Source organism: Tauraco erythrolophus, chromosome 5, assembly GCF_009769465.1.
Source record: "Tauraco erythrolophus isolate bTauEry1 chromosome 5, bTauEry1.pri, whole genome shotgun sequence".
Classification (NCBI taxonomy): domain Eukaryota; kingdom Metazoa; phylum Chordata; class Aves; order Musophagiformes; family Musophagidae; genus Tauraco; species Tauraco erythrolophus.
In genome coordinates, this window is record NC_141469.1 from 63,042,778 (window position 1) to 63,069,603 (window position 26,826).

General features: G+C 38.3%; 1 protein-coding gene across 1 annotated transcript in view; it reads right to left on the reverse strand.

Annotated features, from left to right (window-relative positions):
* The window catches only part of GALNTL6 (polypeptide N-acetylgalactosaminyltransferase like 6), a 510,232-nt gene that overhangs the window by 69,239 nt on the left and 414,167 nt on the right, over positions 1 to 26,826 (reverse strand). Inside the window, exons 5-6 of the mRNA XM_086611935.1 lie at positions 22,655 to 22,840; positions 16,917 to 17,100 (exon numbers count right to left, since the gene is read on the reverse strand). Coding sequence (XP_086468061.1) covers positions 16,917 to 17,100; positions 22,655 to 22,840 — 370 coding nt within the window. The remainder of the gene's footprint in view (positions 1 to 16,916; positions 17,101 to 22,654; positions 22,841 to 26,826) is intronic.

Below are 26,826 nucleotides of genomic sequence, written 5' to 3' on the forward strand. Positions count from 1 at the left end.
TCTAGAATGATTCAATAAACCTGCCTCTTGCCTGTCCCAAAATTTCATAGCAAGTATACATAATATTGTAGAGTACACAAATCCTCCTCCTTCTCACCCTCTAGATCAGATTTGCAAATCACTGGGGAAATCCCCATATCTGCCGCACCTGATAGAGCTCCTGGGAGCATTTTGAATTTCAGGCTGCTTGTGAGACCCAGAACAGTATGCCCACCCTTTCCAGTTATGCTGCACCCAGCAGTATCATTTGCACCTGCATTGATGACTCAGATGTGCAGGTTTCTGGGAGCTTGAAATTAGAATTGCAAAATCACTCCAGTTTTGGAATGACCTGGGGAAGCCACAGCCAGCATAACCTTCCTCTCAAACAACTTTTTCCTGGCTCAATTCTTCTGCTTGTTATTGTTATTATCAGAGCGTGTTGACTCTACCTTGAGGGCAAGAAAGCATGACTGCAAAGTGCACTCAGACTGATGACATCCAGGATTTCCCTTGGAGAACACCAGATGGAGTGTCCTGGGAGCCAACTCTGACATCACTCCTGCAGGTAACTAATACGGACAGATGGCTAATTTGGCTTTAAGCCTGTCCTCCAGGATGTTCTACTCAGTAATCAAGCTTACTTCTGATAATGATAAAACATAACAATTCTATCAAAATGTTTGGTTTTACACCAACATTTCTGATTCCTCTCATTTATTTTCCACAACATTGACATCTGCATTCAGAAATCTCAAATTCAAAACATTTTCTTTGTTGAAATCAGTTTCTTTTTAGGCTTATAAAATACTTGCTGCACACTTTTCTCCAAGTATTTTTGTCACTCAAAATTATTCCATTACTAAAATTTTGAAATTTATCTTCAAGGATCAAAAGTTCCCTATTCTGAGCTGTGTGTGTTGTGACCCGTCAACTGAGTCAGCTGGTACAATACCACTCGCTCCTTGCTTCAGTGTAAATATACAGCTGCCTATTTGCTTTCCAATAGGGCCTCTAAGCAGAAAGCTGAAATATAATTTCCATGCATTTTTGAGATAATAAAGCTATGTATGCATCAACTGAAGACTGAAAGGGATTGTAGCTGACATTAAATTTTAGTAGAATTTATTTTTGTGTTATTTCCTTAAATTTAAACACATGGCAGCTAAATGCCCAAAATATTTTAGGGTATACTTGATTTTTTTTTTTTTTATTTATGCCAAAGAGCTTATTAACTAGTTAATTTAAATTGGTTAAATTATAAAGAAAGTTAACAGCTGGAGAAAATGGGGGAAGCAGGCCTAAAACGCAGTAGCAAAATTTGGCCTCAATAATCCTCTGTGGACAATTCTGTTTGAATTTAACACTTCAGCACCATAGTGCATTGGGCTTAGTATGAGATAGTTCATAGACAATTGGACAGTTGACAAGTTCTTGACAAACTCAAATTCAAATGCTGTAAAAAGTGTATGCACCACCTGTGACATCCAGCAATAAGAAGGAGCACAGCCCTTTAAGTCCTGTATTCCTGTGGGAAAGTGCTATTTCTTTCCTCAAGACCCTTCAAAATATCAAAATGACTCAATGTCTAATCTTTTAGTTGAAACAAGGAGGAAATACTTGTGATAGTTACACTGAATTTTGCTCTGTTCTTAGCTTTGTCACATGCCTCTCCTGTAGGTCACTTGTTCTGTGCTTCATCTATTAAATATTAATATATTTCTACTTCAGTGGGATGCTTTGATAACACATTCACTAAAGCTTGTGATGGAAACAAAAGCTTTTAGGAAAGATCTTCTTTAAAAGCTCTCAGTGAAAGGTCAAAGAAACAAAAAGTAATTTCTTTTCATTAAGCACTTATGGAATTAACAAAATCATTTTTGTATTTCATTTCTTAAAGCTTAGTTTCAATCCTGAGAAGAAGTGTGTCCATTGTCTTGCACAGACAGTGGCCATCTGACAAATATCTGCTTCCAAAGGAAAAATGAAAGTAGGTTCACTTGGCACTGACCAAAGGACTAGCAGCAAAGCCTCTTTCTCCCATATACATCAGTCACAGCAAAGACAGAGGTTATGTATTCTGCATACCCGACAGCACATTTTGCCATAGATTAGAGATGCATAGTGATTACCAAGAACAGTGCTTTTTAAGCTAAACCAGCCTATTCATATTGAAAGGAAACCAACTGGGAATACTCTGTCTTACCATGAGACAAACATTAAAGCACCTAGATACCTAATGGAAAGCTTACCAAGCTCCCAATCCTGAAATGTCATTCTTTTTTTTTTAGCAAAACACAGCTCCAGCAATAAAAGGAGAAGATCAGACACTAGCTAAATATTCTCATTATTATCTCGATGAGAACTAAATTAATTTCGATTTCTAAAAAAGATGAAGCATGGAGAAAAAAAAACAACCAAAGCACTTAACACATGGAGAAAGGGACTGCCCTTCTGTTTCTCTTAACAGTGAGATAGATGTAGAATAGATCACATTTCAGCATTAGTTTAGGTCTATCTGTTTTTACATACCTGGAGAGGTTTAACTTTTGCCCTGTTTTATACAATAGGAGTTTTTTATTAACTTGGCTGAGAACAGCATATCTTTTTCAGAGTTTCCCGCCCTGCCTTGCAGGTTCCTGTGAAATATAGTTGGTATTTCAAACTGCTATTCAAGTATTCACAAAGCAATGAATACATAATTGGGACATTTCTGTTTTCCTGCTTTTAACTGTTGCTTAGCTAATTATGCTCCAGAGACAATGACTGAGCCGCAGCAATGCTGAATAATTCAGAAATAAGGAATATCAAATGTGGAGAAAGGAAAGCTGTCATGAAAATCCCCAGGGGTCTGTTTTAGCTAACAAATCGGACAGCACATCAGTTACCAGCCCTGCCTCTGGCATTGCGATGAGCTACTACTGCTTCAGCTATCTACAGATTTTCTGAGTCCTAACAAGAGAACCTACAAAGCAGTACATTCTCCAGACTGTAATATCTAACTTTGAAAAATGGATCAAGGACACCAAAATTTACCTTTACCATTACTATTATCTCTCTGGAAGGATATGCATACTGTTAACATTACTCTTACAGGGACAGAAACCAGAGAGAGACAAAAAAAGTCTCAGAAAGGTAGAATTCTCCAAAGTAAATATTAACAGACTCTGACCTTATGGCTAACACCAAGTTTACTTAAACAGATAGCAAATACACAAGACATCAGAAGTCTCAAATTGTATTTAGAATATCAAAATGCTAGTCATCCCTGTCATGCTTCCAGCTGGCAAAATTTACTTAACTAAAATTTCACTCATCAGTAATATATGCTTATCCATGGTTTTCAGAAATTTCAGAATAATTAACTGCTATAATTCTTCCTTTAAAAACATTTTTTCCATGCTGCTACACATGCAAATCATAGTAAGAAAATTAAATCACAAAAAGACAATGAATGTGTTTACTTGAGCTTTTTAATAAAACAGCATCTATGTTAAGGTAAAGCGATGGTACCAAAGAGTTTAGAGTCAAAATAGCTTTTAACTTAGATTCACATGCATTGTCTGTGTCCTGAACAAATAGTAGTTTAAATGTAGAGATATTAAACATTAGTTATATCAGGAAGGATCAAATAACTCAGAACACTGCTCCTCCCAACATACAGGACCTATCCAAAACACTTTGCACTTCTGCCTCCAGCTTTATGAGAACTATTCCCAGAGCCATGCTATTACTATCAACAATGTTGTTGCAAATAAGGAAGTAAACAAAAAAGCTATGTTAATTTCAGGCTTCATTAGAAATGAAAGTGAAAAAACATCAATGCTTATTGAACGAAAATGGACTCAAGTATTGGAAATGCAACATCAAAGTTCTCAGGGAATCTTTCAAATACATCTCATCTCGCTGCTCTCCTCCATACATCTTGTGCCCGTTACCTGATCAGAACCAAGACTGGATCATTTGAACTTTGGCAAGAACAGCTGTTCCATATATCTGAGATACACAAGGTCAGATAGTTTAGGAATGGATGAAACAAGAAACAGATAAGCTTTGGAAAGGGCAAATGCAACTTTAAGATCTATTAGTAGAGATCTTTCCAGCAGATATAGATCAATAGCACTGCTGAGGATTGCATGCAGTATGGAGTTGCACACAAATCTGGCCTGCTATTTTCAAAAAAGGAGAAAAATGAAACTAAACTTGGAGCTGTGTCAGAAAAATCAGAGAAATTACAAATCTGGTATAATGAGAAGAGGCTGAAGAAGCCCGTTGACATGAAGACTTAAACACAATGTGATTTCTCTTTAGCATCAGACCAGGAGTTATCTGACAGATCAAATAGTTTTACACAACCTAGCTGCTTAGATGCATTCAATTCACTTCCAGAAAGACCAGCATTTTCGGAGATCTGGGGCATCACCTCTTCTACTGTCACATTGCAGGAAGCTCTCTAGTCCTGCTGGTGTCATGGCTTTGCCGTTTGAGCTCCATGTCCTTCTGCTTCAGTTCTGTTCTTGGGGCATTTTGGATTCTCTATTACATTCAGAATGTCACGACATGCAGAAATTTGCAGGTTCATTTAATAAAGTTTCATAATTAACTTTCTCTGAGTCAAATGAAACCATTCAAAAAATCAGCTATCTTGCAGCTATCGTCTCACTAGGTAATTAATATTTCTGCTGGTGCCTATTGTTTACAGTTACAGAGAGCAAAGTGCCTTTCAAGCTTCTTTCAGTTATCTTCTGCATTTCTGGAAGATTTCTTTTCCAGCTGGGTAATAGCTGTTTTCCCATTCAGGGCACGCTCCTGTTGTGTGTTATTTCTGTAACTATTTGAAGAAATTGCTTAGAGAAAAAAAAAAAAATTAGAGAAACCTTCATTTAGCATCTGAATTCTAGCACTGTTTAACATGAACTTCTGTGGAAAAACACTTAATTCTAAGTGGCTTGTCTGACTTTTTTGTAGATGTACCTGATGGCATATCTGATCTAAACTGAGTCTCTAAAACTAACAGTGTGTGCATGGAAGAGTGACTATTACTCAGCCCAAGGACCAGATTGCTAGTTTCACCGTGCACTGTACTGTATTTATTATTTATATGATTATTAGGGAGATTGTGTACTTAATATTCCTCACAACAGTTAAGATTTTACCAATGTATCTTTAGTAGGAATCTTTCTGAAGCCAGAAACTTGGTAATTAAGCAGAAATTAAGTAGAAATGCCAGTCAAAAGATTTTAAGGTGCAGGTAGAGAGGATGAGACATCAGCTTTCACAGGTAAATGCCCCATCATAACGAACAAGAAAGTAAAATCTTTGGAGAAAACTAAGGTATAAAAGAACATCCTATGCTGTAATTTTGTGTCTACTTATTCTACATTCTCCCCTTCTCCCTGGGGAAACAAGGAAGGGGGTGTAGTGCTTAAAAGACAATAGAAGCATGACAGATTCCATCTGAGGCTGAGAGGAGGTGATGTGCTGACTTGTAAGGAAAAGGAGTAGGGGGCAGCTGAGATTCTGAAATAGTCTGTAACCACGAAGGGCCAAGAGCTACGGTGAAATAAGTTCCAGGATTGCATTTGCCCTTTTCATAGCTGTTACCACACTGGAGAGTCACCGTTGTCTATGAGCATCAGCTTTCACAAACAGCATTTCTCTTCTTCTACTGTCACCAACGGCCAAAATCTATTCTGGAAGAAATTCTCATCAGGCCACTTTGACTTCAAACTTTTTGTTAGTAAATTTCAGTCACTTCTCTTTGCTAAACTCTGCTGTTGGGATTTTTTTTCTCTTTTTTTTTTTCTTTTTTTTTCTGCTGGATGGCAGCACTGATAATCATCCTATAGGTCAGCTGAGTTCTTTACTACAACAGATTTTCCTGTTTAGTTTTTTTAAAAAAACATTTCTCTAGTGACATCATTCCTGTTATGTTATTAAGCTTTACTGAGTTACATAGGAATAACTTTCTACAGGTCTTCTGTGTGCTTGGCTCTTAGATGTGCTCATGCATTCCCACTGCAAGGACCTGTAGGTGGGTTTAAACATATTTTTTTTCTCTGATTTAAAAATCTTGTCATATTTTCTTTATTAAGACCTGGGATAATATGCATAGCTCAAGGAGTTCGAAGTCAGTGGCTTCATTATATGAATGGCCAAACAACTTTGAAAAAACTTGTCCTGAAAATCGTGGCTGTAAATGATTTTAAGATCAGACGAAAAGGTTTTACAGGCAATACACTACTTGGGTTTCATTTAAGCGAACATTTGAATGGGACTTTACCCCATCAGCCAGTAGGTGGAGATGTCAGTCCAGTAATTACTGCACAAAACAGCTATTCGTCAGCCCTTGATACAATTGAAGGTTTGTATCATACAATTTAACCGAGGTTAGACTTCTTAATAAGCATTGGATGAGACAGATGAAATCTGCCTGCAGTTAAGACCCATCTATCAGCCTTCCTTGCCACAGACATTCTTACAGCCTATGGTCAGCTGAGCCTGTGGAGCTTAGGAAACTTTCATATTCAAACAATTGATGAAAGTAAAAAGACAAAAAGTTAAATAGGTGATCAAAAGGCATATTTTCTAATACTTGACCACGTGTTGTTAAGTATTTAAAAAAAGCTTGATCAGAGTTCTGTTACACCACATTACAAAAAAAAAAAAAAAAGGGCATGAAAAAATGTATAGTCTCAGTCATCCCAATACTCACATTTTGACAGGTTTTGAGTCCTTTCATGCCTACAGAAATTATGACCATGTTATTACCTTCCAGTAGACATATGAATGTTCTTAAAGTATTACCACTTCCATTGAGACAGTCACAACACTCTGTTTTGGTATTAAAAATTTATGAATCCATTAAATTACCATTATAGGAACTCATACTGGAAATTGGTTGCAATAGCGATAATACCTTGTGATTTACGAAAAACGCAGTCATGTCTCAACATTACTCTGCTATAGAATAATAATAATATCTCTATTTAGCAGAAATGGAAATACAAACAATTACAGTAATTTAAGATAAAGTGTAAAAATTAAGGCAATGTAGTTGGACATTAATAATAATTTCTTAGTTTTGTTTACGCTGCCTGATTTAAGGTCAAATGAGAACACCCCTGAAATAACAGGGCCTATATGATTTAGCTATATCAACTAATTATATATATCATAACTACAACTAACAAAGGACTATTCCTCCCTGAATGCCCTTTGAAGAAGTCAGGAACAAAGAAAGATTGCGCTTTGAACAGTTTTGCTGTTTAAACTGTCATTCTGTCAAAAAGAATCACTACAAAATGGGCTAGGCATTAAAACCTACTGCAAAGCAGCGAGCTGGGGACTTGAAACATTTCCTGTGGGCTGAGAATTTAGGAAGTTTGCTTTCCTTCACCACCTTCTGGGAATCTCTTCGAAAATACTACCCTGAGGTCTGAAAATACCACACCAAACTGCTTTCTTCTCGCTGTTTACCTTTCCCTCGGGCACTCTGAGAGGTCCTTTGCATGTTAGCAATGCTTCAAAAAGGAAAAAGTTGTTACTGTTCTCCCACTGTGCTCCTGGCTTATCACCATCTCTTCCACTCCTAATCACTGCACGTCCACAGGTCATTTGTACTCATGGGAAAACAGAGTGTTTATTTGCCCTAGTGCAAAAAAGCCAGGGAAGTTCTGCAGAATCAACTAAACTTTCTGCTGGAGAATCAGGAGAGCAGAGGGAGCAGGTCTCCTCTTTCCTTGCAGGCACCTCATTCTCTGTAGGGGGCAAAAAGACTTGTGTAATTTAATGCCTACAGTGCCTCTCCAGCACTGAAAATAACACTGACACACCAACTTGACAAAAGAAAACATCAGAGAGGTTGATTTTCAAAATACTTCACTTGAAGGGTTAGTTGTTTCCCCACACACAAAGGAAACAGGTATTTTTAGAAATGAGCAAAGCTGATATATGAGTCTCATTCCCTAATAAAGGATACTATCTTAGCATTTTATGGAATAACAAATGTCAACTGTTTTGAGTCTCATTTGTTCCTAGTTTCTGAAAAGATATATTTATAAAATGCACAGCATTTTATAAATAAACTAACAGCAAAATTTAGAGTGTTTATCACAATTTTCACCTCACAGGTTGCTGGAGGCGTTTGCCTTTGCCTCTTGACAAAACTTATCTTCCAGCTAGAATAACCATATTTTGGTTACTTACGTGAAAAGAAAACAGATGTTGGTATGTCTGCGGACATTTCAGAACATGATCTTGCTTGTCTTATTTCCATGGTCCTCATCATGTCAATACCTATACTGAACTCTCCTAGTATTTTAACCAAAATTCGTATAAACTCTCTTGTTCTCACTCGAGTCTCAGATAAAAGCTGTGATTTCACAGATAACTGCCCAGGTTAACAAGTACAGAAATGTGGATGAGACATAATGACTGTCAGAGAGATGCAAAAACTGCTGATAGCCATTAATAAAAGCAATCACCTATAAACCAACATCAGAATCGAAATTATACTGAGAAAGTATCTGCAAACATTGTCCCGCATTTGATTCAGTTCAGTGTTGCATTAAAAACCTGCATGGTGAAATTCAGCAACTCTACTCCATGGAGCTTTTAAATAGGGCTTTATGTATAACCATATCAGTTTGGAATATGTGCTCATGAGGTCCTAGACCTTGGTCTCAGGTCGGGAAAGGGACCTGAAGAGCCAGCTGCCAATGTGTTGTAAATCTGATGCCATCTAGAGCATGAGGAGGAAGTCTTGTGCACCATTTTATAAAAGCTCACTCCGCAGGAAGCAAGGCTTCCAAATCTGACAAATTTTCCAGGGCCACAGAAGTGGTATATGCTGCATTTTTGGCTGAGAAAATGGAGGAACCACTAGATGTAGTGCTGGAAAGTCAGAGACATTGCATATCTTGATTTCTGGCACTGGCCAAACAGACATTCTTACAATCAGGTTTAGAGTTTGCCATGTGCACAAACCTCAAGTAGGGCCCAAATAATATTGCAATGGGCTGTAAATTAACAGGAGAGTTAATCAGAATTCAAAATCTCAGAAAACTGGAGAAGTGAAGTAAATAAAGGAAAAAAAGATAAAATTCAAAATGTTCAAGTATAAAATATCATACTGAACTACGGATAATGAAGATACATCATCTCTTTGGACATGGCACTTTACATAGACATAAAGATAAATGCCTTGCCTTCAAAAATGCAAAACCTGAATTACAAGAGGAGGATGATGAACACTTGGCTAGACAACAGTTCTGCAGAAAACTATATTGAGGTTACACCAGAGCACAAGGGGCAGGAATCAACAACGGCAAGGAAACACAAACAGGAACATAGCCTCTGAAACTAGCAAAGCTACTTATTCTACTACACAACGATAAGGCTTTGGGTGGTCCAGTATCTTCTCTCAGTATAGAAAAAGTCCAGAGGAAAGCAAAGATAATAATCAGAGATCTAGAAAACATGACTTATTAAGAGAGACTGAAAAAAATAAGATAATTTACTTGAAAGAGAACGATGAACTGATCTGACATGAGTCCTCAAGTACTTAAAAGGTCTCCTTCCAGTGCACAATGTCAACGACAAAATATCATAGTGTTAAAGCTGTGGCAAGAAAGTTTGTGGCTAGATATTATGAATATAAGTTTCTTCCTAGCCCCTTTTTTTCATGCTTCCAGCACATACTGCATTGGCAGCTTAATTTCTTCAGAGCGGAAACCAGAAAAATCTCTTCACCTCAGGGCTAAGGAGGTCCTATGCCAAGACACAGCTGGACAGCCAGAATAATTCCATCTAGACAAAAAAATCAGAAGTTATGTATTGGTAGGTAGAAGATGCTTCTACACTACCCTTAACTGATCGCTGGTTCTGAAAATAGAACGACAGGCACTGCAGGGGAAAGGAAGAAAAGCATCATGATACTGTGGAGTATCTGGCAGACCCCATACAGTAAGAGGGAAATGACAGATGCACACACACGTTCCCAACTCCAATTGCACATACTGGACAGACGCTAAAGAGTGTTAGTACACTTGAGCCAATGAATGTGTATGGAACTTGCATCAATGTACAGATTTGGAAGCTGTTTGGCACACTGAGGGGTCTGATAAAATCAGTAATTGGTTTCAGCCTTTATTCTCTCTTCTGTTGAAAGCAACAACGAGCAAGCAGAAATGGAAGCAGAGGCAGAGGTTATTCCCAACTTTATGCTGGTAAACACTAAAAACTGTAAGAGTAGGGTGTTGATTTTCTGTTTCTTAGTACCAATAGATGTCACCAAATTCTACATGAAGTTCTACAGAAAATGGCTTGGAAAATACACAATTAAAAATAGACATAATTATTTTAAAAGAGTGATTTCTTTATCTTCATGGAAAATTGTTCACACATGATTTTATAATTTTGAAAGCCAAGTCATTCATATCAATAGCATTTTGATAGCGTTTAATAGCTCACCTGTATGCACTAAGCAACATATCTCTATCTTCTTGGCCACCATCCCAGTCTTTTTTATGTAGAGAAATATAAAATTCATGTCAAGAAAGTACTTAGTTTCCCAAGTACTGGTAGTTTTGGTAACCCACTCTATGAATCTGCCCCAGCATATGGGCATATAGACTGTTAAGCACTAAAGTTAGTACTTGTGTGAAGTAGCAGACTAACAGTTCTGGAAACATTATATTCAAGATGTTTATGTTTTTATGCTAACCATGCATCTCCAAGTGTGAAAGAAAATTGGAAATGCGAGTTTCAACAAAAGAAGAAAAAGCAGAGCTACTTCGGCACTGCAACATCAACTCATTTTGAACAATATTTGTTCCCTCTGCTTTGCGAGACACGAGCCACTAGCAACATTCAAGTGAAAAGTTGTATATCAAACCTGAATCTACTCAATTCAACTACTATGTAGGACTCGACTAATTGCTTGAGTGATTCTTGTGAGATTATAAAAATTGTACCAGCAGCAGCTTTTTGTCCTTGATGGTTTTATTTATTTTTTTTTATTCTGACAGGTTATACTTTCTGTAGAGTTATGTCTTCTGGACCGGCCTTCAGAGAAAACACACCGGTCGTAGAGACCTCAACACTGAAATCCCATCAAAGGTGGGAGAAAATGATCGAATATGCATATCTTCACTCATAAATGGTGTGTTAGTGTCAGCATTTTTCACTGAAAAAATGCTGAGATTTTCATGGGGCCATGGGTGGATGGTAGTTTGTAAAAGCTATTGATATCTTCGCTATTGTTATCTCCACTAACAGTCTTCTACAGACCACAGCTTGTCAAAACAATAAATCAAGAACTTAAACTAGACAAACTCACACTGGTTAGAGACTGCTTCTCTGTAGAATAATGCCTTTGCATCAAACATTCCTGTACCACTGTTCAGAACAGTAGATTATACTTAGGCTTTAAAAAAATAGATGATTGTTTCTGGTTGTGAGAGGTTTTATGAATATGTTTATAGGCAGAAATCAGCCATAAAAGACACAGACTATAAAGCACTGGGAGCTATAGAACAGAAATCATTGTCCAAAGCACTTTCTAAACTTCAGAAAATGATCATAAAATTGTAAAAGTACTTGTCATGTTTGAAATGCAGTCTTAGCAAAGACTTTCTTTGCACCAACATGTTGTAAAAAGTATATATAAATACTGAAAGCAAGGAGCTGCAGAAAAAGAGAGTATTTCTGAGAGTACGTCACATTCAAATAAAAGTGCATGCTGACAACAGCTTGCATAATAATAATACAATTTAAGATATACAAATCAACAGAAAGTGCCAGGTAATCTCCCAATCTAACACACAACTGGCTACATTAAGGCCATACTTTACATCCAAGGTTGAGAGTCTGTGATACAAGGGAAGAGAAAAACGTACTGATCGCCTAATTTCATTCCTTGAGTATGTCCAAAATTTTACAAAAAAGGTACATCCATAAACCATAAGTGGCTTCTATTACTGCGAGACCTCAATCCTATAACCTTTGCCAGACTCATACTCAAAGTAGCCTTGCAATGGTGGAGTGATTCTATTCCTATTTTATAAATAGAAAACTGAGTACAGGAACTAAAATGCCTCATCAGAGGTTACAAAGTTGTTTCTACTTCTTTGGCTAGCACAGTATTTGCCAAACTATTGTTCTGGTCTTTTGCTAGAATTACATGATTCTTCAGCTTTGTCTCCCCTTCAGGGAGGTCTGGAGATGACAGGTCTATATCAGAAGGCAAACAGTCTGTTATACAAAGGAACTCCTGAAGAGTAAGGAGTGGTCATATACCAAAAAACTAGTAACTTTCCCAGATAGGTGCTAGAAGTCTTGGCATCTCATAAATAGCACAACACTTCTCTGATGGATTAGGATTTCAATCTTGAGTTACAATTCAATAGTAATGCTGTTAAGTTTCACATGCACTTTTCCCTCCCTCCTGTATCATAAAGTTACACCCCCATAAAACTGCTCTGAGGAGCTGTGCAGCCCTTTCCTACCTTAATTGTTCTGTGCTATATGAATCCTCTCGATTAATTTGAGTTTTTTTCAAATACTTTTTTGAGTTGAATTGTTGATGTTGTCTTGTCTGGCTAAAAATATGTTGCTGCTGGCATGAATGGACACTGATGCCTGTTTCCAGATTGGGCATGTGATAACATGAATTGATGTAATGTAAGTGCTGCCAGGAAATAAAGAGCAGTCATCCCCAGCAGGCTTAAGCTTATCAAACCTCTGCTTTAAACTTCCACGGAGCTTTTAGCCCAGACAGGCTATTAAATCATATAAACTGACATGCTGTATATCACAGTCCATTACAGTAACAAGGTTACCCTATTAGTTTAAGTGGCAATCGCTTGGGTTACACAAACTCCCCCAGAGACTAGAGCACTCACACCACAGAAAGAAAAAGCCACACAAGAGCATGCTTTTGTGTCACAAATAGGTATATCCCATAAGGGCATGCTCCCAAACCTCTGCCATGACGGAGAAACACACCAGCAAGAGATAATAAGCCAAGATGATCCTTGTCACAAAGGAGACAAACATCTATGGTCCTCTCTGCTTATAGAACACAAAAAAATTTCTCAAGTCATCTCAAACTGTGTTGAATGATCATTGACTCTGGGATCAAGACAGTGAGCATCATCATGACACGATTTCACAATTGTCTGACAATTTCCCATAACACATCAGAACACCAATTTGCTCTGTGACGTTTACACAACCTTGAATGCATCAGAGGAAAATAGCATGAAACCCCCTTCAGAGTATGTTGGGGTAGTCGTACACGAATCGCAAGAGAAAAATCACTATAGCAAACTATGATGAGCTGCAAGTGTGACAGATCAGTTGGATGGGATATAAAACTTTGGTTCTTTCTGTGGCACATGAAAAAGGGAAATCAACAAGGAGTTCACAGATTTAGTCTCTGGATGGTCCCTGTTCCTTGCAGGGGGGTTGGACTAGATGACCTTTGAAGGTCCCTTCCAGCCCTAACGATTCTATGATTCTATGATGGGAAGGCATTATTAGGGGTGAAGTCAAATTTCCATGCCTCTAAGGCTTCAATGTATCCTTAAAAACAGCAACACAGTTCTTTCAGAAAAATAGCTAATCTTAAAGGCTACATGAAATCCATTTATGGAATAGTTGTTAAACTTTCCAAAACACTGCAATGAGCACAGAGCAATATCCAATAATTCACATAGGAACTTTGATTGAAAATACAATTTATATGGCTATAGTTTTGTTCAGTGAAACCTATGTGAAACTTAGCGTGGCCAGTGACAAACTACACGTAAACCAAAATGATAAATTTTGTAGATGAATGCAGCCTGATCCAAATGCAGTTATAAATTTGTCTTATGACTCCCAGGTTGGTGCTAGTACATCATCTGTACCTGAATTTGACACTGGGCTGGCTGGAAGCTTCTGAGTGTTAGACACTCAGCCCTAAAGTCATAAACTTCAAGTGAAATCTTGGTGTAAAGTTATTCGTGGTGAACAACTGCAGAGGGTCTGAGAATGGGTTTGTACATTAGGAGAAGCTGGGGTATGGAAGGAAGCTCCAAGCTCTGCCATAGCAAAGGGTGGAGATGCTGCCTGAGTGGCACTGCAGGTGTATGGACAATAAACCATGCCCACGCTCACACGGCAAATGAATGAGAATGTCCAGATTCTTCACAAGAGGGATTTTCAACTGAAAGACTGAGTCCAGATAGACAGGGTCCAACAGGAGAGCGCCTGTGAAACACTGACCACTGCAGAGTACAGTTTAAACAAAGCAAAAGGCAAAAAAACAAAGGGAGGGGGGCAGAATTAATTCCAGAAACGCTAGCTCAGCTGGCACTGGAGTTCAGTAAGCTCTGTGCTACTGTCACACCAAAAGCCTACTTGACAACACTTCAGCTAGCTGCATCAACAGAAAACACTCTGCCGATATCTGCGGCAGCAGTATTTTGATCACGTGCAGATGGAAAAGTGAATGTATCATTCAGATAATATAATGACCACTCTTAGGTTTTCTGTAGTTTGATCTGGCTTTATGTACATTATTTCTTAGGCTGATGTGACCTTTTCTGCTTAACACACATACTGAGCTGGCATTTTAAGTGAGAGGAAAAAACTCATCAGCGCAATTTTTGGATCACATACCCATTATTTGCTCGTGTTTTACTAAAAATGCTGGCAATTTTCTAGATCATTAAGGATCAGCTCAGACCTGATGCTGTTGGCAGGAAGTAAAACTATTAGGATACCAATTGCAAAATATTTAACCTAAATAATAAAAAAAAATCCCTACTGCTTACAAAATAGTAACATGATAATTATGGTACTGGCTGATGCCATTTCTAGTTTTAGTGTATATGCACCTAAAGGAAAACTGTTCTGTCTCTTGAATTCTATAGAAGCTGTCTTGGTCTGTTAATTACTGGTATCTAAAATGGTTTGTAACTTTTACCATACTTACTATTATTATTTTACTGTACTTATACACAAGGTATTAAAAGCTCGAAGTGTCAACAGAGAAGGTCCTAGGAGAAAAGTACTGACTTTGAATTAGGAAATAATTCCTTACCCAAGCAAATTCATACTGATTACATAAAATACTTCTATACCCTTTCCGTTCTAGGCAGAGAGTGCTTTTGAGCAAAGATACTGTCCTAGCTCAGCCAGCCTTCAATCCTACTGCCATGTATGGGGGCGGACATGGGGTCTCATGCACAGCGCTGCTTTTCCACCTGCATGGCTCTGATGCAGATCCTGTGATGGGGAAACAAAGGAAGACTCCACCGATTTGTGTAAGAACTGGGAAGCCCTTCCACCCTTCTGGGGAGACAACAACTCAAATGACAAGAGATTTATAGGTCACATTGTCCTAGATGTTGTTCGTTGTCAAGCCATTTATCTGTGTGCCTTACTAATTCAGGCAGGGCAAGGTGGGTATCAACTGCTGCCATGCTGATCGTAACAACAGTTCATGCAAAACTGCCACATCTGTTCTGTACCGCACAAAGTCTTGTCTGTTCTAGAAAGTTTCCTACATGTACCTCCTCTTCAGGCCTCAAGTATGTACAACAGCTGATAAACAACCCGTAGCTACACTGGCAATATACTAAGTTTTACTCATATACCAAATTACACAATGTGCTAGCTGACTTTCAGTAAGTGGCAACAAAGTACAACTGCTCAGAGGGCCAGAAAGACTTGTGGAAGAGCAGTGGAGGCTCTAGCAACTCTGGATTGTTAGGTGATTGCACTAGCTGCATCTATGTTGTGGAGTGGTCACATTGGCAGCTGATGGAAAGTACTTCACCAGCACTTACACCAATGCAAGATGAAGACTGATGGGCCTAGATGGAGATAAGTATAAAGGAACAAGCAGAATAATGAAAATAAGCCCACCGAATGCTGCAATTACCTACTTGTCCCTGTACAGAGCGGGTCATTCCCTGTACATAAGGGTCAATTTCTGCATGAATCAGATCCATTATTTCAAAATAGTGCAGAGTCTGGGCCAGAGACACAGCTTTTCTGTTGCTATTGTTTCCAGCTTTTGTTTCAGGGATGGGAAAATGCTGAGTTTTTAAACTGCCAAAATCTGCAGCATGGCTTTTCAGCCAGGGCTACCGACAGCATCAAAGCCAGTCTCGCTGTCAGCCCTGCAGGGACGTATGCTGTGCAAGAGACCTGGAGACTTTGCCACCATGTCTGTCTGCCTGTCCTCTCTCTGCTGCTGAGGATTAATCCCAGCTGATCCTTACATAAGAACAATTAAAAGACATGAAAAAAGGATCTACCTTTATGAAGACTAGATGGTCATTCCTGTGAATGAGCTGACCTACATAAAGCTAGGATCAGAGGCTGGTTTATCAAAAATTATTTACAAATCAACTTGACACTGTTCAGGTTTCACAGCCCTGTGTTTAAGATACAGCAATACATATACAGTAGCAATATCAGCAGTCATAAACAAAGCATCTGCTGGAAGAATGTGAACTCAGATATTGATGCATGTGTTGCATCAATCTCCAGCAAAGAAAACATTAAACTAAAGTCTGTTCAGGAAGTGCTGTGTGGAATAAACAGAATAACTGTAGTCACATTCACTCCTTGTCCGATGCCAATACTTTCCCTTAACTACAAGTATATGCCTGTTTCTTTTATGCACAACCACTGGGCCATTAAAGATGAGGAAGGTTTGTGTTTCCAGGCACAGCTTGTGAATTCTGCAACTTGTTGCCCTGATCTTTTTCCTAGTTTTGAGGTTTTCTAAACCTGTATAGAAACTGTTTGCTTCTGCTACTTTTCATTAGCATGAAGTGGCCTACATGGAAATCTCCGGGCTTGGGATTCTTCTGCTACAGTTACCTTATTTGCTCATTCTGCTTCATGTTTGCACTCTCCTCTTTATCGCTACTTACTCAAAGGGGTCGCTGGGATCAGCTCTCTGGAGCTCTGGAGGAATCGGAATTCTTTTGTAGTACATTTCCCAGTCAAAAGCTCCTCGCATGGCATCCCCCGCCTGTGCCTCGTAGCCAAAGTGATTGTGGTCAATGACATCGATCATAGGACACACGATGGTTTTGTGGTTTAGTGCAATCTGGTCTGAAAAATGAAAGTAGAAAATAGGAAACGGCACGTCTAGTCAAGTCATCTATCATATTACTGCAAAGTGAATCCCACAGGTTTTCTGGTGTTTGAAGATTGCTTGCTTTGTTCCCTATGGCCCCCAAATAATTTCATTTTTCAAATCTGTATCAAACCTTTATCTAAAGTGGACTTAATGCAGTTGGGCAATGATTAGAAGCATTTACAGTTCTTTAAAGGGAAGCATATCCCTGTGAGACCCACAGGAGTCCAGTCATCTATATCTCTGTCACTTTGCTACTCTGAGCCGTCCCCAATCTGTCAACTACAGAACAAGCCAGCAAGCAAAATGTAAAAATACTCCTTCAGCTGTGGGGAGTGTGTATAGCAAGCTCCTGCGAGAAAGATTTGTGTTCCCAAATGTGAATCTCAGCCCTTGCAACCATTCAGTCGCTGTTCCTGTGGCTCTAGTGTGCACCAGCTTTGAGATCAAATGCTACAAATTAAAGGCAAACTCCAACACGAGGAACAGAACAGAACAGGGCTTGTGTCCTTTTTTTGTACCAGTCTTTGAAATATAAAGAAGGTCCTAGAGTATTATTCTTACTCACCTGTTTTCTAAAGAAAGGAGTTTCTTTTTGCTTTTTTTTTTAAAAAAATAAGAACTGTAAAGCTAAATGAAATTCCTGTCTCTAGTATAAGAGCAGGGTGGGACTGAGTCTGCTTGGTGAATACTATCGCTTAATCCCATAGAGCTCCTCAGAAAAGAAACAAAAGTAAAGAAGATACTCCAGCTGCAGGAATTAAGCAGAAGAATAATGGTTTAAAACAAGAAAGTACAGGGAAAATTTGTAGCTGTGTTGGCATGAAAGGACAGTAGAAAAACTACGAACTGTTGAAAAAAAAACCAAAATCTCAAAACTCCAAGAATAATAAAGCTTTTTCACCAAATGGTGGCTTAGATTCTTTATAAAATGTAATACATCGTAGGGCCTATGTGGAAAACTTGTTCTTTGTTTTTAAGGATTAGATTTCACTAATGCTTGATAATATCCTAAAAAAATCAGAGGGCTGGATGTGGAATGAACACTTAGATAGGAAGGCAGGTAACACTGCTGTAAGGATTAATAACACAGATTCTGCTTCCTTGCTGCCAAAGGACTGAAATTAAGAGAAAAGATTATGTTAGTGAAACATCTGTAGTTTCTATATTTATTCTCAGTTGTTGTTTAGAGACTGTCCAAATGGGGGAACAATGCTGACTGCTAGTAAGAAATTACTGTGCCTGGAAGTTCGGCAGTTTTTTACATTTTTTTACATCCTTATCCTTTAAAAGTGAAACAAATTTAAAAAACAGGCTCTCACAAAATGCTAGGAAATTAATCTCAGACATAATGGCTGCACTACTGTTGCTATTGCCAAATATAATTGCATTCATTGTTGTACTTTGTAGTGTTATCTGTAATCATTATGTGAAGTCATTTTTACATAATCTCTTTCCTGTGATGGTCCTGCTAATAGTTACAGGGTTTATAATAATCTGTCTTTGATCCCCCCTTCTAAATTGATTGGAAGAGAGAAACTAAATGGGATTGATTTGGCAGGAGCAGGTCAAAGGTAGACTCATAATACATTAGCATCCTTCTCTAGATCTTTAAAAGCCGTTGCCTTGAAATAGACTGAAGGATTGGAAGTCTCCAAGTCACATGCAGAGAGAGCCAGGGAGAAATTATTTGAGCGATGCTCAAACTCAATCCCAGTCTTCATTTGTACAACTCGGCAGGAATTTTGCAAGTAAGATGATGCTTACCTGCCTGTTCTTGTGCGTATCTGCAGAACATACTTCTCAGACCTCAAAATGTTTTAGAGATGATTAACCACTACAGGAAGACTTTGACTTTCGAAGAAACCAGAGTGTTTGTAGTTGTGCACACCAAAAGGCAGAGTAATCAAACTTGTAGCCTCAATGTTTCTTTCAGTATGCCTAAAATAATGAATTTTGCATACATACTTTTTAGGCTTAAATGTAGCCCCAATATGAATTTAGGAAATAGAAAAAAGGGCTGTAGGGCTAGTTTACATTTCACGAGAGTGCTAATATCAGAGCTTTAGACACGTGAACACATTGCTGCTTTTGCCAGCTGCTGCCCTTTGTCCCACCTCCTCCTAACGCAAGACACTGAAAGCCACAGCTGAAATGCTGTACAGTTTCTTTTCCATTGCCTTTACTCATCATCCCTGCACAAATTCCTACTGGTCTAAAAACATCCATGCATTATTTCAATGCATACATGCTGCAGATAAAGGGAAGAACAGACAGATAAGCATCATTGCATGTGTAAAAATCTTGCAGATTTGAAAGAAAGCCTGGGAACAAGACAGAACATTGCTTACAGCTTTCTCCCTAGTAATTTAAAGCAATATATACATACATATTTGAATTCAGCACTTTTAGTATCAAGCAGAGTGTGCATCTGTGGCAATAAACAGAAGTTTCCAATACTGGATAAGCCACTCTCTCAAAATGTAGGTTTTATATTTATAAGAAAGATGCACCCCTTTAATTGCAAGTGCTTGTTTCAAATTGGCCTGGTTAAAGTAAAAATGCCACATTGCAAATACTGTTATTTTCCTACTAACATATGTGATTACGGATGGTGACAACATTTGACTGGCTCAGCAAGTCATCTCTTGTTATCCGCGTTGTCATAGAGTACTTGTGTTCTCAGTCTTCCCCCCTGGCAAGTAACACATCACATAAATGTTGTGGAGATGGACAGCTATAGCGAGCAGGTGTCTTGACAACTTGCTAAGCATGATCTAATCATGATGTAATTTTAAGTCTTGGTCAGGAAAAAACCCTATTTTGACAAACCTAGCTCTGATAGCCTATAGCACTACTGATCTATTGTCCATCCCCCCTCTCTTACTGCTTCCGCAGTAACATTAACAGAAGGAAAGATGTGCCTACATCTTTCAAACGACAGGGTTGCTGCTCAGTTTCTTACCTTAAACCTGCAACAACTGCAACTTCACACTACACTAAGCTCTCAACTAGAACAGCTGGAGCCCAAGTCACATCTTTCCTTCTGCTGACTTTATACTACTGAGGAGTGATAACAAACAGCTGTGTTTGCCAACATTTTTACATGACTACAGCTGCCTGTTCAGAGAACATGAGGCAAAACTACTCTCTGAGATCTCAAGGTGGCTTATCTTAGTTTAGAAACCCATTTAAGCTAAAGAAATAAACTAAATAAAGCTTAAAGAAAATAAAGAAAAAACATTTTGCATCTGTTTCTTAGGAAAACAAAAGAAAGAACTGTAACTGAAAACAACTATGGCAGAGCTCCACAAAGGAATTTAGATACCTAACAAGTACTGAAATAACTCAGTCTTCCTTTGGTCTAAAAAGCAATAGTCACTTCTGAAAATGTGTTAGATGCCTAAATAACTTTGAGAACCATCTTTAATCGATCACTCTTTTCCTACTCGCCGTCCTCTAACTTGCAAGGTCTTATTTAAAAAAAATAATGGTTTGGCACAGTGGAGACGACTGCCCCTCTCAGCAAAGACTGGCAGCCTTTACTCCAGAGCAGGGTGGAACTGGGCTTTTGTTGAGGACTTTTCCCTACATATGGCAGATACAATCAGAGCTAAAATAGGACAGCTTCAGTGCAATAAATACCCAATACAGCTTCTGGTTTTGTTTCCTTGAATGACATTCAGTCACATGCAGTGCTGAGTGAATCACAAGACTGATCTTTATATAAATTCTTGCAAAAACGTATTTGCTCTACTGTTATAAGTAGCCAGGTGTCATTTGATTTCAGTATAGTAAGTATTTGCCACCTAATGGTTATGAGAAGGTTCTCTCATCCCCTTTGGAAAACAGGACACAGGGCATCTTAAATACACTAGCTGTGTGTTCATTCTCTATTTGTCCTTTCTCATGTAATGCTCTACTTTTTCTTTCAAAACGAAGCCTATTGATCCTGGGCTTCAGTGTTCCTCATGATTAATTTCCAGATTCTCTGTCTGGTTAGCTAAGGGTATTTCTACTACATGTAGAACAAGAAAGATCTCATTCTACTTGAGAACTGGGGAGAAACTGGGACTTGGTCTCTGATGAAGCTTCTCTCATCATTCCAGTTTTCTGACTTGAGGCTGAGGGTTGAGATCATCACTTCAATATTCAACTGCAACCTAACTGCAATTATGAATCCTCTGTAACCATTCTATTCGTTTCAGACAAGAAAGCAAGAAAATGAATTAATATCATAACTTGCAGTTTTCCCAATGTTTAAGTTAGCAAAATAGAAGGATTGCGTGTCATCTACAGTAACTTAGCAAAAGATTTCAGAGGTCAAGAGTGAGAATCTTTTTGAGATTTTGTCATTAGCGGCAACACATTTTGCGCAGTGGGGCAAAATCAGGAAGTAGAGGAAAGGTGGCTGTAGAATATTCCAGAGTGTTTAAAAGCTACTTGACAGGGATGCTTGTGGAAGGCCTGTTGAAACATGTACTTCCCTCTTCTCCTTTATGCCATTTGGGCTTTACATGAAGACATGGAGGTTAGTTATAAAAATGTTGATGTTGTGATTAAGGTCAAAGTGGTAATAAGGGGGTAGACTGTATGTGTAATTTGATATGGAAGCTAGAAAGGATGTAAATTTGGAATTTTGTACATTTTCCTGTTACTGATCTGAAGTAAAGCTACTTATTAGCATTTTTTTTTGTCTCAAGCAATAGTTGATTAGCGTAACAGCATCTCTTAGATAGACTGCAAATACTTTATTAATAATCGGCTTATTGTGTGGCCAAACCTGTCCTAGCAACAAAATTCAAGAAACAATAACCATTAATTGGTCAGGTATTTACTCTTTTAATTAACACAAATGTCTTTACTATTAAACTCAGAACTATTTTCTTTGGTTTTGCCAACAAAAAAGCACTCACTTTGCAAAGAGCATACACTTTGCATGTAGTCGAGCGTGTAGAAAAGGAGACGTTGTTTCCTGAAGTGAAATCCTAGACTACAGCAATTGATTCTTTCCATTCCTTTGACTAATGGAGCTTTGCTGGCTTCAGCTGGAATCCAGCAAAGCAGTCAATAGCAAATTATTCTTTCTGAGCTTCCTATTGTGAATACAGTTGTTACTGGATTTAACTCTGAAGTCTTGGATACACTTACAGCAAAAGCTGTTTTAATGCAATGTGGAAGACTAGGAAGGAGTGCAATACTGGCATAACAAACGTTTTCAGGTGTATAGTAAGGGCATATCATAATACTAGATCTAGCAGTGTATTTAGTAGTAGTAATAGTAAAATAAATTGTAACTCTAATAGGTCAAAGTGATACTTAAAAATTTTACCAGGTTTTTAGTCACAAGAATCATAAAACGGAGCTGCTCACATTTCCCTGAGTTCTCTCTGACTCTTCAGACGCTGCCGTGCAGCTCCAAATACTCCTGTACAGTGTATGTCCTGCTTATTGTGGGACATGGATTTCACTGCTTAAGCTACGCTGTATGCTCTAATTTAAATGGCTGATGAACGTTCACACACTTACTAAGCAAGGGAGGCAGCCAATTCACGTTGACTTCGCAATGGGAATCCAGAAATGTCAAGACTTCTCCTCTAGCCAGCGAGGCTCCTAGCAGTCTGGTCCGAATGAGCCCTTCTCGTTTCTTGGTACGTACAATCCTCACTTTGGCAAAACGGACCATGTATTCCTCCAGCTTCTCTTTTAAATGTTCTAGAAAGAAGGGCAAAAAAAGCGTCAGTGGTGCCAGGCCTGGAGGAGCCAACAGAAGGACAGGTTGGCACACAACCTGCAAGTAGCTTATCTACTTCCATCTCTTGTCATTTCAAGTCATCCAAAATCTGCCACAAATCCTCTCCGAGACGGTTTGGAAAGTGCAAATGTTCTCTGTTTTATCACACAGAGGAAGACACTGACACTTTGGACCTTTTACTGCAGTTGCTACTGGCAACCTGCCATCCACAATATAATCATGGCCAAAACAACTGCAGGATATTCATCTATCCTCTGGTTCCTGCAGCCCAAGGACAGATAAACATTCTGGCATGCCATTTTATAAACAGCGTTCTTCCCAAGTGGGTTTCCTATATCAACTAATTATGAAGAACTATGCATGGAAAACAATTTTTAAAAGGTGAGTGTTAAACTAGCATGATTAGATTGTTTTTATAATGGAAAGGGAAACAGACCTGAAGGAAGATCTTAATATATTGTTTGGCTCCAGTGTGAAGCAGACAGCTGACTTCCTATATATGCAACTAATAAAACTAAGCTGCAAATATAGAGCAGTTGATAGATTCTCTTATCTGTATAACCTGGCTCTGTTTGTATCACAAAGCACCACTGGGAACTTTTTTCTTCTGACTAAAAATGTATTCAAAGAATCATTAAAAAACACCCAACAACAACAACCACTCTGCAGTTTTGCCTCTTCCTAAATACAGCTATAACTGAAACAGTGATCTTTTGTCTTTGATACAACACTTCAGCTTGTTAGACTCATTACTTTGGAAAAATCTGATAATTTCATTTAGTTGGGAAAGAGAGAGAGAAAAACTTAGTCTCCAATAACTAAAACTGGTGATAAGTGATGCTAGGGGCTGCAAGCTAAATCTTGCTGAAACGGGTTTGCCAGGTTATGATCAGTTCTTATATCAGCTTCCAATTCTTTGCACTTATGTGATCAGGACAGGCTTTGATCCAGACCTTGCAGTGTTAGAGATTGCAAGAAGTTTGCTACAGATTACCTGAAAGAACTACCTGGAGTGTATAATGCTGACACATGGATTAAAGGTGACAAAGAAACAAGTCACAGTGCAGAGAATGCTGGATCTTGTATTAAAATAAAATCAAGCTCCACTGAAATAGATTCCTGCACATGCTCCTTCTTGTCTCCGCTCCTTTTCTTCCTCGCTGACCAACGCACAAGACTTTCCAAATCTACCCGCAGATTAGGAAGGAGTAGAAACATTGGTGCGTAGTTATTCGTGTTTAGTGGGAGAGTACTGCATGGAACGCTTCTCTGTACTAACGAATCTTGACATGTGCTAACACCAAAGAGGGAGAGGCCTGAGACCTGGGAACATCAGTCTGCAAGGATTACAGAATAGGTTGGGAGTTTTGGAATGGAGAAACGGAATGCTTTGGAGACCTGCTGAGTGAAGAGAGTGATTTGTGTTCATAGTACTGCCCAGGAGAAGTATTAGATCAAGTGAGGAAGGCCAAGACTGAGACAAAAAAAAAAAAAAGGAAGAATGACATTCAAATAAACATCAAATGTTTTTGTCTTCTACTCTGTGGTTGATTGCAGAATACACATTTAAATTCTGAAATACAGTTCATCTGCAGTTGGACTTGGTGATCTTAAAGGTGTTTTCCAGCCTAAATGATTCTATGAAAAAATAAGAAAATAATTATCCCTTTTTTCACCCCATATTGCTACTTATGTACTCAATAAAACCTAACACAATCCCCCAACACTCACAATGACAAGAGATGTACTATGTCTTTGAATGGTGATCTTTGTATGATCAACCATATCCATGGGACAAGGGCTGCGTGCCACACTGGCTCGTTTTTAGATACCAGCTACAATTCAGTATTGTGACTGAACTGAGGTTAAATCAAGTTTTAGATCATTTTAAGCCCACATGCAAAACTGTCTAAAGCATGTCGTTCATTGAATTGTTTTCCTGTTTTTATGAGCTCCATTGAGGCTACTTCCATAGCGCAGGAATACAGAAGAAGGGAGATAGACCTTAAAAACAAAGATGCAGAGACCTTGCAGGTAATACAAGAAAGTCTGTCAGGGCTGCCCATCTGCACTTTTTTTTCTATGTTGTAAATTGTATCATTTTATAGCCATGAAAAATGAAACAGTTTCAAAGTGACAGGATATTACATATTTCCAAAGTAAATCAAACCTAATCTGCTAGGTTACATAGCTTCTGTTAGTGCTCAGACACTGGAAATGTCCTGTAGTTCTTTAAGGTCATCTAACCCTTTCCCCTCTGATCTCTTCCACCTACCCACAAGTCTTAAGGTCCTAAGTTTGTTTGCACTGAGTAGCGCGTATCAACACTTCACCAAGAGCAAGACCACATTGCTGCACACTGTACAGACAACTAATAAGAAGGTTCAGGTCACTCAGCCTGAACACAGCTCTCCAAGTCTGCGATCAAGCAGTTAACACCTTGGCTATAGCGCAAATCCTCCATCTCCACCTTCCTACCTTCAGAGATGGGTTCACTGATGAGACTCTGGCTAATCAGAGAATCCTACTACGTAGCTCTGAATTTGGCTATATATCAGATATGATTGCTTTACTATTCCCTGTGAGCTGGTTCTAGACAATTTCTTCCTTTGTACATGAAGGCAGCTACCAAGGAAGCACCTAAACTCTTTGATGGAGAGAAGTAGGAGCCTTACTTGGACAACCTAAGTTGTTCATGGTGTTGGTAGGCTCACTGCTGCCTGTATAGAAATTCAAGGCATATCTGAATTGGACCTTCACTAGTCATGACTGCTGAGGTAAGGCCCTTGCAATAGGCAGTTTGAATACGGCCACTACTGATCTTTAAATAAACTAATACAAAGGCACTCTTTTCATGTGTTCTGATTGTTATCACTTGTCTTGGGCCCAATAAATTCCATGAAATTCAGTCTCATAAAAAGGACTTGATTTCATTCCTTTCACATCTTGCAATGAGTAAATTCTGAAAGCTGAGTGCCTATCTCTTCAGGAAAACACTTCAGGGAGAGATGATGTAAACTATCACATTATGATACATTCTGTTCTGTTCTTATATCAATTGCTAAATAACAGAAGAGCTGAATTTGATTGTCATCAGTTGTATTGGAGATTGAACTCCATGAAATCAATGGTAGTATGCACTGTTCTTTCATTGCTTCAGGTTCCTTGCAAACTCAGGTAAAGAGGGCTCTCAAATTTTAAACTTTTTTTTTTTTTTTTTCCTCAGAATAATACCTGAAATTCTGTGGAACAAACTAGAGTTCTCATACCGCCTTTCTCCCTCTCTCTTAGATAGCTCTTCACACATTTCAGACAGTATGTCATCTAATTTGTCAGGAACTGCATTAAAACATCCAGCACATCTTTTGATGCTGGAATCACATATCCCAAAATTGTTTTCATCTACTCAATTAGTCCCATGATCGAATAATTTTATCATTTTCTCCTTGTCGCTCAAAGAACAACATGTAAAAAAGTAGTATACAAAAAAATTTGCACATTTTGTTCATACAGAATTCTAAATGCATTCTCATTTAGACATATCTGGAAGTAATCAGGAAGAACACAAAAGTAATAAGTTAATTTTTATAGAGCTTGATTAGACAAGTGACATAAAAAAATCATACATACTAATTAAAGTATATGGATTAGTAGAGATATATAAGATGTCCAGATTTGTTAAAACAGCTACTTGTTAGTAATATCCTAAGTCTTGACATATTCAAACAGATACCAATAACAATACCTATCATATCTTTAGTTTTGAGATTTAGCCAAAACGACAATAACTACAAAAACATCACAAAGTATTTAAGTTTAATGACCAACTGCAATATGGTTGTGAGAATGAAAATATCTTAAAGTGAAGGAAAAAAATCCCTTTTGGATCCATAAGTAATGATTTTTTAAACTTAAATCAATATAGAAGTGCTCTCATATTGTATTT